The 11,895-nt window shown below is 44.6% G+C and overlaps 1 protein-coding gene across 1 annotated transcript in view; it reads right to left on the reverse strand.

Annotated features, from left to right (window-relative positions):
• The window catches only part of CARS (cysteinyl-tRNA synthetase), a 44,355-nt gene that overhangs the window by 3,991 nt on the left and 28,469 nt on the right, over window positions 1-11,895 (reverse strand). Inside the window, exons 18-21 of the mRNA XM_018555439.1 lie at window positions 11,314-11,395; window positions 10,175-10,255; window positions 8,889-8,956; window positions 1,305-1,364 (exon numbers count right to left, since the gene is read on the reverse strand). Of these exons, the coding sequence (XP_018410941.1) occupies window positions 1,305-1,364; window positions 8,889-8,956; window positions 10,175-10,255; window positions 11,314-11,395 (291 nt within the window). The remainder of the gene's footprint in view (window positions 1-1,304; window positions 1,365-8,888; window positions 8,957-10,174; window positions 10,256-11,313; window positions 11,396-11,895) is intronic.

Below are 11,895 nucleotides of genomic sequence, written 5' to 3' on the forward strand. Positions count from 1 at the left end.
ATATATATATATACATTTTTAAATGCAAGCAGTGTAAATATCTGAATACGGTTGGTATCAGACTTCTGTACAGCAGAGCACAATCTAGCTAGGAGAGGAAGGAGCAGCACAAGGAGTCAGTCAGCCGTGGTGCAATGCTCATGTGCTAACAAGGGATGTGATAGGAAGAGGAGGAAGAGGAGAGAGAAGAGCAGCAGAGAGATGAGCTAACAAGGGATGTGATGACAAGAGGAGAGAGAAGAGCAGCAGAGAGATGAGCTAACAAGGGATGTGATAACAGGAGGAGAGAGAAGAGCGGCAGAGAGATGAGCTAACAAGGGATGTGATAACAGGAGGATAGGGAAGAGCGGCAGAGAGATGAGCCAACAAGGGATGTGATAAGAGGATAGGGAAGAGCGGCAGAGAGATGAGCCACCAAGGGATGTGATGACAGGAGGAGAGAGAAGAGCGGCAGAGAGATGAGCTAACAAGGGAGGTGATAACAGGAGGATAGAGAAGAGCGGAAGAGAGATGAGCCAACAAGGGATGTGATAACAGGAGGAGAGAGAAGAGCGGCAGAGAGATGAGCTAACAAGGGATGTGATGAGAAGAGGAGAGAGAAGAGCAGCAGAGAGATGAGCTAACAAGGGATGTGATAAGAGGATAGAGAAGAGCGGCAGAGAGATGAGCCAACAAGGGATGGGCTAAGAGGAGAGCGGATGTGATAAGAGGATAGGGAAGAGCGGCAGAGAGATGAGCCACCAAGGGATGTGATGACAGGAGGAGAGAGAAGAGCGGCAGAGAGATGAGCTAACAAGGGAGGTGATAACAGGAGGATAGAGAAGAGCGGAAGAGAGATGAGCCAACAAGGGATGTGATAACAGGAGGAGAGAGAAGAGCGGCAGAGAGATGAGCTAACAAGGGATGTGATGAGAAGAGGAGAGAGAAGAGCAGCAGAGAGATGAGCTAACAAGGGATGTGATAAGAGGATAGAGAAGAGCGGCAGAGAGATGAGCCAACAGGGGATGTGATAACAGGAGGAGAGAGAAGAGCGGCAGAGAGATGAGCTCAGTGGTCTGCTGCTTCTCCTTTCACTGCCTAATCACAGGCCAAGGGTAGTACAAGGCCTATATGTCACTGGACTGGAGTGCAAGGGCAGCTTTTCAATGATAAAAGGTGGAACGTTTCTGAAAAATGATCCTGTTGCTGTACATTGTTATATGTCAGAAATATATGAATGCAGAACTGTAACGAATGTAGAACTGTAACAGGTCCACTTTACCAAACTAAATAATGAGTCAACTTGATAAGATCCTTCTAATCACCTCTTGTTCCTGCTTTTTCCTGGCAGCTTCCTCCTTCTTCCTTTTCTTCTCTTCTTCTGCCTGGAAATATATTAAAGGTTATTAGACCGTGACTACTCTTGTTTGTTAAGGGAGTGGTGACAGGCCGTGAGCAGGCATTTAGCTGTAGATTGTAGCTGACAGAGTGTCAGGATAATGCGGAGAGGAAATAGAGAGAGCCGAAGGGCCCTGGCAGGAACAATCATTGTTAGTGCTAGACTTATCTACACCTAAACTGACATTTCAGTCCTGGATTAAACCCCTTATCAGCTTCTTATAATATTGACATGATCTTTGCGTCTCCTCCCACAAGGGCCGAAAGATCATGTTCACTCTCTCGCAGGTGAACTTATAAAGAATCTCTTTTTGGAGTTTGGTGCCATCATGAGACTTATTATTAAACCTGAAAGATGGACAGAGCTGGTGATTCTAGTGGAGGCATCTCACCACGCATGCTGTATGTTATTCCAGTCTAGGCCATTATCCTTGAGTCTTGTACCTCACCTAACTGCAAAACACCAGTACAAAGGCTCTAACCCTAAGAACACAGCAAACTGGCAAAATACAGAGGCCTCATGCAGAGGGTAAGGCAGAGCTTACCCATCAACATAAGGTGGGGCTTGTGTTGATGGGCTTTTGGCTTGTGTTGATCTCATCAGTTTGAGATTTAACGTATTTTTCGCTCCATAAGACGCAGTTTTCCCCCCAAAAAGGGGCAAAAATGTGTGTGTGTCTTATGAAGCGAATCCCTATCGCCCGACGCCCGGGACATGCAGTTTCGGGCGCCGGGCAACTAGTTTTTTTTGTACATTTAGCCCTGCTCCCGACAAGCAGAGCTAAACGTACAGTGGGAGCCGCTGCTCGTTTAATACAAGTGATCTAATCAGATCACTTGTATCAAATCGAGCGGTGGCGTTCATGTGCTGGCCCCCCCCTCCCGCCGTGGTTTTCGGGGTCCCCCGCTCCTCTGGGGGACCCGTGACCACGGCATAGGAGCTCACCATAGAGCAGACGAACAACGTCCGTTCTTCGTCTGCTCTGTGTGATCACTGAGACCGTGGCGCTGTAATCACAGCGCCGCCTGTCTCAGCTATCACTAACTGCAGCTATTACAGACTCCTACCCTCCCTGCGTCCTATGGTCCAGTGCGCCTTATGAGGCGCGAAGTACGGTACTTATTTATTACAGGTATTTATATAGCGCCGACAATTTACGCAGCGCTTTACATACGGCACATTCACACAAGTCCTTGACCTCAAAGAGCTTACAATCTAAGATCCCTATCTCACATACATACAGGAGCCACTTTAGACAGGATCCAATTACCTTCCAGCATGTCTTTAGAGTGTGGGAGGAAACCGGAGTAGCCGGAGGAAACCCACACGAGCACAGGGAGCGCATGCAAACTCCTTGCATACTTCCGAGACCATTCATAATCCATTGACAGGCGCATTTAGCCTGCAGTTGACCTCCTTCTGACCTGCATTTTATCTGCTTCAAGTGGGTTTTCAATTCACAAAGCTTTGTATGCAAAACACGACTGAAGCGAACAAAAGCTCCTAGACACAAGACGTAAAAAACTCTCCAGCAGCCAGACGCAGGTCATAAATATTTCACGAGTCTGGAAGCAGCAGAGAGCCACCTACTGGCCACCTGGAAGGCTGCCAGATGGAATCCAGTGCCATGTCTGTATTATTTCCATGTCTCTATCCTGATCTCTTCTAATAAGAACTTATGGCTTTTTTTCCATCACTCTCCATTGTTCTCTTTGCAATTTATAATTTTTACATAAGAATTTTAGGTCGGTAAAGTGTACGTCACTATGGGGGTTATTCACAGAAGGGTGAAGAGTTGAGAAGATAGGGTGGAGAAGGCAGGAGACGGGAACAATCTAGGACAACATATCTAAACTGGAATGTGAGCTGAATTGGATAATTTTTCCAAATCAGCTATGTTGTCCTAGCTCTGCTTTCCAGCTCCCTCGTCAACTCCTCCCATACACGTCTCCAGGACTTCTCTAGAGTCTCTGCCATCCTCTGGAACTCTTTACCGCAACCTGTACGTCTGTCTCCCACCTTGCCTTTAGGCGTTCCCTAAAGACGCATCTCTTCAGGGAAGCATATCAGCTTCCCACCTAAACACTGAAACGTCACATTCTCAAACAATTCATCCCCACACAGCTACCACTTCATGTATCACTTCCCATCTCCCCTTTTAGATTGTAAGCCCTCAGGGGCAGGGCCCTCCTTACCATCTTGTCTTTAATTGCATTGTGATTGTAATGTCTTCCTTATATTGTAAAGCGCTGCGCAAACTGTTGGCGCTATATAAATACTATGTAATAATAATTTTGTCCTAGATTGTTCTTCTCCCGCCTTCTCCAAACCTTTCATCTTTTAGTATATTTTAGATGCAATCAGGAATAATATCAGCGCATTTTATTCTTATAACGCCACTTGTTGTTATACACATTATTGATACATTGTTTTATATAACTTTCTTGACGTCAGTGTCCTCTCACACCCGCCTGAAGAAGTGGTCATTTTAGAGCCACGGAACATGTTGATGGTATTTTTTATTCATACTTTTTACTTGATAAAAATCTGATAATAGAAGAACGTGACTCCGACTCATCTGCCTCTGCATTATAGGAAGTATTCATACTAGACCTTTGCATGCTACATGTAAAATTCACCAGCATCAGTAGCATAGTGTCAGTGTTTCCCGTGCATCGTCTACACTTGTCATCAAGGCTTGTGTTTCTGTGGCAGGGGACATGGAGCTCTGTGGGTGGAATTCCCCTCTGCAGGCGAGCCTCACATTTCACAATCCTCGAACACTTGTGTAAAGAAATTCTCTGACGCAGCTGGTGGGATACAGCTGTAAATGTCAGTGTATGTCCGATATGTCTTACTACTAGAAGCCATTCATAGGCAGACAGCAGATATCTCTCTGGAGAATGGCTGGGGTGGCATCTGCAGCACATGTCCCTGACCCATATCTATGCACGCATGTTCTTACTGTATCATTTTCCACAGGCAAATGCGGCCTATTAATTACTATGGGAAGCACTCGAACAATGTACTTGAATGCTCAGGGCAGCTACTGATTGGATGAAAACAGCGCTATGTAGTAGTAGTAGTCTTCCATATAGGCAGCAATTGTATATATTTATGTATATCATCCCTTATGAATAGATGGGGTTCGCACCCCATAAAACATGGAGATTTTTGCATTCAATTCTTTCCTGACAGGGGTATCACCACCTTTACTTTGGTATACGAGACCAGCACTGGAGAAAGCCTGAAGCAGCATTTTCTCCAGGAAAGAGTAAACATATTGGACTCTATCGCTCTTTATTTATTTGTCCGCGAAAGCCAGCTAATAGTTTATATTTGAGTATAGTTCCAGTAGAGTGGTTACCATGTACTTAAAGTGACATTAAACCCTCACATTTTTTAACATAAAACAATACTGTAATGTGCACCTTACTGTAATCCATGGTAGTTTCCCTTCTCTTTGCTGCTCTTCCTTTTAAATCCTTATCTGTTCTCATGCTTGGGGAGAACTACTGTTTTGCAGCAGACTGCCTTGTCTCAGGAATGGATACATTGTGTCTGTGTATACGTTTCTATGGGCTTGAAACCTGAGCCAGCACTACAGCAAGAGGCCCTGAGCTGCAAAGGGAAGTTCTCCCCCAGCATGAGAAGACATGAGGATTTAAAAAGGAAGAGCAGCAAAGAGAAGGGAAACTACCATGGATTACAGTAAGGCGCACATTACAGTATTGGTTTATGTTAAAAAATCTGAGGGTTTAATGTCACTTTAAACCAAAGCCCTTAGATGTGGTGGATGCATTAGTTTTTTGTCACGCTTTTTTTCCCCCCTTTATTTTGCCCTGGTGGTTGGGCCAATGTATCTTAATGTATCTATGGAGGAGCAGTGTTGTCACCCTAAGTAAGGAAGTCTGGACCACAGAACACCTAACTCTCCTCATCAACACAATATAGACATATTGGCAGGACTGATAACACTGTAGAGTGCATGGGACAGCACTGGATTTCTGTCAGGATCAACAGGTTTTTTTAAAATTGCACTTACCAAAAAGAAGAACGAAACGTATGAATGTTTTATTCAACGCATCAAAAGGGAGCAAATAAGAGGGGCTCATCGTTAGGATTTACATACATATTATATATTAACAGAGAACTATGGGGTTAGGGCTTTTCCCCATAGTTCTCCTTAGGGTAACAGGAGGACACAAACTAGCACCCTAAGCTTAGTATACCGCGAGCTACAGTTCGCGGTATACTGAGACGCCGCAGCTGAAGCGGATCCCGACAATTATGTCTGGATCCGCCCAGCTGCGTGACTGACAGCTGGCTCTGCCTATCTAGAGGCAGAGCCAGCTGTACCCGCCCCCTCCCCCATCCGTTCCGCCAGTCAGCGCTGGAGGATCGGAGCGGGGAGGGGGGAATCCAGCCCCCCCCCTGTCACGGCAGAGAGCCGTGACAGGATCGAGAGGTGAGCGAACGCCGGTATGTGTTCGCTCACCTCCCGATCTACTGAGCTGACCTGTGACAGTCTCATTGTCACAGGTCGGCTAGAACTATGAGGTGAGTGAAAATCACCCCCTCATAGTTCTCCTTTAAGTCAGCACACCCAGTCCACTGCCTATTGTGTCTGAATGCAGCTCATTGAATGGCTTCATTTTGTGTCAAACAGATTGAATGCAAAGCTCACAAGGTAATGCTGGGACAGACATAACGCTTTACACGAGTCAGAGAGCCGATTGGAATAAAGATGATTACTATTACTGCTAAAATGGCATCAAAATATTTGTGTTAAATGAGAAGTATGAAAAGGTTAATTTACCATTTTCTTTTCTTCCCTTTCCTTTAGCAAAGTTTCTTTGTCCACAAGTTTGACCACCGTTGGCAGACCTACGAAAGAAGACCATTTAAAGTATAATCGTACTTACTACATGTTTAGACAGTTAACTATGGGGCACAGGAACACCGAGACACCAGAGCCTACTGTAATCTCAGGCCCCTGAATCTGCCTCTGCGGGGCCCAGAAAATCTTATGCAATATTGACTTTTGGTAAGTCAATACCTACAACAAGGCTGAGCACTCCCTACCCACCTTTATACTATAAAGAAAAAAATAAACATTCACAGGAAATGGACATCAAGTTGTAAGGCTGAAATCAAACGGCACTTCTGTACCATGTGACTTAAAAGGAGAATTATGAGGCGAGTGCTTTTCACTCAGCCTCATAATCTGAGCCGACCCGTGACAATGAAACTGTCACAGGTCGGCTCAGTAGATCGGGAAGTGAGCGAACACATACCGTCACTCGCTCACTTCTCGATCATCTCCCTGCAGAGAGCCCTGACTGTCACTCACGGCTCCCTGCAGGGATTCTCCCCTCCCCTGTCCGATCCTCCAGCGCTGACTGGCGGAAAGGACGGGGGAGGGGGCGGGCACAGCTGGCTCTGCCTCTGGATAGGCAGAGCCAGGTGTCAATTACGCAGCTGGGCGGATCTCGACAGCGATGTTGGGATCCGTTCCGGCGTCTCAGTATACCGCGAGCTGTAGCTTTCGATATACTGAGCTTTCGTCAGAGGTCATGTGTCTTACAGCAGGACAATGACCCAAAGCACAAGTCACAAACCTCCCAGAAATGGTTTCAGACAAAGCGCTGGAGAGTACTGGACTGGTCAGCAATAAGTCCAGATTTGAATCCCATAGAACACCTGTGGAGAGATCTCAAAACAGCATTTGGGAAAAGGAACCCTTCCAATATGAGAGACCTGGAGCAGTTGGCGAAACAAGAATGCTCCAAAATTCCTGTAGAGAGGTGTAAGAAACTCATTAATGGTTACAGGAAGCCATTGATTTCAGTTATTTTTTCCAAGGGCTGCGCTACCAAATATTAATTGAGGGTGCCAATAATTATGTCCAGTCCATTTTTGGAGTTTTGTGTGGAATGTGTCAGGTTTGGCTTTTTTTTCCTCCACTTTTTTGTGTCACCAATACAAACAAAAGAAATGAACATGAGAATGACGAAACATTTGTATTTGCAACAATTTTCTGCGCAAAGTGGTGCAGCACAGATTTCAACTGTCTATTTAGCTGTCTGGCATCTGGTTTGTTACCTTCATGATCCTCCAGGCGCACTCCAAGTTCTGGCAGGACGTCATCTCGAAGGGCATCACACAGCTTCAACACCCCCAACACTGGAAGGGGAACAATTAGAAAAAATAATAGCAAAGTCTTCCAAAACAGAATGTATAAAATTACCAATATAGACCCCACACCGGAATATCTGGGTCTGATATATCAGAAGCTGCATTCAAAAAAAAAAAAAGGGCGTTAACATTGCCTACAGCAAGCACATTTCAGGTGTGATACCACGAACCCTTGAAAAACAGCCGCACTTGCTTGTGTAAATAATGCATCACTTAAAGTGACATTAAACCCTCAGATTTTTTTACATAAACCAATACTGTAATCCATGGTAGTTTCCCTTCTCTTTGCTGCTCTTCCTTTTAAAACCTCATGTCTTCTCATGCTTGGGGAGAACTTCCCTTTGCAGCTCAGGGCCTCTTCCTGTAGTGCTGGCTCAGGTTACAAACCTATACACAGACACCGTGTATCCATTCCTGAGACAAGGCAGTCTGCTGCAAAACAGAAGTTCTGCCCATCATGAGAAGAGAGAAGGATTTAAAAAGGAAGAGCAGCAAAGAGAAGGGAAACTACCATGGATTACAGTAAGGCGCACATTACAGTATTGGTTTATGTTAAAAAATCTGAGGGATTAATGTCACTTTAATGACACCCTGAATAAAACACCACATAGGAGACCTCGGAAATGTAAATGGTGGTTTCATATCTTGTTTGTCCCTGGCCAGCCCGCAAGGTGATGCGATTCTAGCTTGGGTTCATTCTCCACTACAGGTGAGGGAATGCTGCGTTGGTCTGAGCACAGAACCTTTATTTATCTTTATTTCCTATTAAACCTCCCCAAAATAAAAATGAAGCAAAACACATTGTTCCTGCCAACTGTATTTGTTTCACCCGCAAAAGTTATTTTTTTTAGTAAAGTGTGGTTATGAAACAAATACAGATATGAAGTGCCCATCTCTCTACAATTGTACTTTTTACTGAAGGGCCCATGCAGTCCTCTAGAATCCTTTTGAGGACAACAAAGTTTTGCTTTATTGCCAAACCAGGACTGCCGGCAATGTGCAATTTCTGTCTAAAGAACGTTTACATCGGCTGTGGTTGGTCTTACCTTTGTTCTCTCGGGCAATTTGTCGAACCCCCTCTCTGAACTGGGACAGAATTTGTAAGTACGGCATTACAGTGGACTCCAGCTATAGGGGAGAGTTCAAGATAAAAAGGTTATTGCTGTAACATTCATGCTTTTCCTCATTTACCCTCTAGAGGGTGCTATGCCAAACAGTCAGTATTAACCCCTTCATGACTGAGGCAACTATTACTGCTAAAATGGCATCAAAATATTTGTGTTAAATGAGAAGTATGAAAAGGTTAATTTACCATTTTCTTTTCTTCCCTTTCCTTTAGCAAAGTTTCTTTGTCCACAAGTTTGACCACCGTTGGCAGACCTACGAAAGAAGACCATTTAAAGTATAATCGTACTTACTACATGTTTAGACAGTTAACTATGGGGCACAGGAACACCGAGACACCAGAGCCTACTGTAATCTCAGGCCCCTGAATCTGCCTCTGCGGGGCCCAGAAAATCTTATGCAATATTGACTTTTGGTAAGTCAATACCTACAACAAGGCTGAGCACTCCCTACCCACCTTTATACTATAAAGAAAAAAATAAACATTCACAGGAAATGGACATCAAGTTGTAAGGCTGAAATCAAACGGCACTTCTGTACCATGTGACTTAAAAGGAGAATTATGAGGCGAGTGCTTTTCACTCAGCCTCATAATCTGAGCCGACCCGTGACAATGAAACTGTCACAGGTCGGCTCAGTAGATCGGGAAGTGAGCGAACACATACCGTCACTCGCTCACTTCTCGATCATCTCCCTGCAGAGAGCCCTGACTGTCACTCACGGCTCCCTGCAGGGATTCTCCCCTCCCCTGTCCGATCCTCCAGCGCTGACTGGCGGAAAGGCCGGGGGAGGGGGCGGGCACAGCTGGCTCTGCCTCTGGATAGGCAGAGCCAGGTGTCAATTACGCAGCTGGGCGGATCTCGACAGCGATGTTGGGATCCGTTCCGGCGTCTCAGTATACCGCGAGCTGTAGCTTTCGATATACTGAGCTTTCGTCAGAGGTCATGTGTCTTACAGCAGGACAATGACCCAAAGCACAAGTCACAAACCTCCCAGAAATGGTTTCAGACAAAGCGCTGGAGAGTACTGGACTGGTCAGCAATAAGTCCAGATTTGAATCCCATAGAACACCTGTGGAGAGATCTCAAAACAGCATTTGGGAAAAGGAACCCTTCCAATATGAGAGACCTGGAGCAGTTGGCGAAACAAGAATGCTCCAAAATTCCTGTAGAGAGGTGTAAGAAACTCATTAATGGTTACAGGAAGCCATTGATTTCAGTTATTTTTTCCAAGGGCTGCGCTACCAAATATTAATTGAGGGTGCCAATAATTATGTCCAGTCCATTTTTGGAGTTTTGTGTGGAATGTGTCAGGTTTGGCTTTTTTTTCCTCCACTTTTTTGTGTCACCAATACAAACAAAAGAAATGAACATGAGAATGACGAAACATTTGTATTTGCAACAATTTTCTGCGCAAAGTGGTGCAGCACAGATTTCAACTGTCTATTTAGCTGTCTGGCATCTGGTTTGTTACCTTCATGATCCTCCAGGCGCACTCCAAGTTCTGGCAGGACGTCATCTCGAAGGGCATCACACAGCTTCAACACCCCCAACACTGGAAGGGGAACAATTAGAAAAAATAATAGCAAAGTCTTCCAAAACAGAATGTATAAAATTACCAATATAGACCCCACACCGGAATATCTGGGTCTGATATATCAGAAGCTGCATTCAAAAAAAAAAAAAGGGCGTTAACATTGCCTACAGCAAGCACATTTCAGGTGTGATACCACGAACCCTTGAAAAACAGCCGCACTTGCTTGTGTAAATAATGCATCACTTAAAGTGACATTAAACCCTCAGATTTTTTTACATAAACCAATACTGTAATCCATGGTAGTTTCCCTTCTCTTTGCTGCTCTTCCTTTTAAAACCTCATGTCTTCTCATGCTTGGGGAGAACTTCCCTTTGCAGCTCAGGGCCTCTTCCTGTAGTGCTGGCTCAGGTTACAAACCTATACACAGACACCGTGTATCCATTCCTGAGACAAGGCAGTCTGCTGCAAAACAGAAGTTCTGCCCATCATGAGAAGAGAGAAGGATTTAAAAAGGAAGAGCAGCAAAGAGAAGGGAAACTACCATGGATTACAGTAAGGCGCACATTACAGTATTGGTTTATGTTAAAAAATCTGAGGGATTAATGTCACTTTAATGACACCCTGAATAAAACACCACATAGGAGACCTCGGAAATGTAAATGGTGGTTTCATATCTTGTTTGTCCCTGGCCAGCCCGCAAGGTGATGCGATTCTAGCTTGGGTTCATTCTCCACTACAGGTGAGGGAATGCTGCGTTGGTCTGAGCACAGAACCTTTATTTATCTTTATTTCCTATTAAACCTCCCCAAAATAAAAATGAAGCAAAACACATTGTTCCTGCCAACTGTATTTGTTTCACCCGCAAAAGTTATTTTTTTTAGTAAAGTGTGGTTATGAAACAAATACAGATATGAAGTGCCCATCTCTCTACAATTGTACTTTTTACTGAAGGGCCCATGCAGTCCTCTAGAATCCTTTTGAGGACAACAAAGTTTTGCTTTATTGCCAAACCAGGACTGCCGGCAATGTGCAATTTCTGTCTAAAGAACGTTTACATCGGCTGTGGTTGGTCTTACCTTTGTTCTCTCGGGCAATTTGTCGAACCCCCTCTCTGAACTGGGACAGAATTTGTAAGTACGGCATTACAGTGGACTCCAGCTATAGGGGAGAGTTCAAGATAAAAAGGTTATTGCTGTAACATTCATGCTTTTCCTCATTTACCCTCTAGAGGGTGCTATGCCAAACAGTCAGTATTAACCCCTTCATGACTGAGGCCCTTTTTTCATTTTTTGCACCCATGTTATATTCCACATTTTAGGCCTGAAAATGACTTAAAACCCCCCAACATTATATATTTTCTGAATGCCAAGAATGGGAGAGATTAAAGTGTATCTAAATGCAAAACATTTGTAAAGTTTTAGATAGAGGGTGAACACAGACAGCGATACAATCCTGACAGGGGTTCTAACCCTTCCACACTCTCTGTTTGTCCTGGTAACTACTATCATTGAAACAGAAAGTGATAGAAAATCCAACATTTCTACAGTTGTCACTGGAACAGGAGAAGAGAGGAAATCTTGCAATGGGGGGAGAGAGAGACAGGAGAGAGATAGATGGGGGAGAGAGAGAGGGGGAGAAGGGGAGAGAGGGAGAGAGAG

The sequence above is a fragment of the Nanorana parkeri genome, unplaced genomic scaffold, assembly GCF_000935625.1.
Source record: "Nanorana parkeri isolate BGI_ZX_2015 unplaced genomic scaffold, ASM93562v1 scaffold10, whole genome shotgun sequence".
NCBI lineage: Eukaryota > Metazoa > Chordata > Amphibia > Anura > Dicroglossidae > Nanorana > Nanorana parkeri.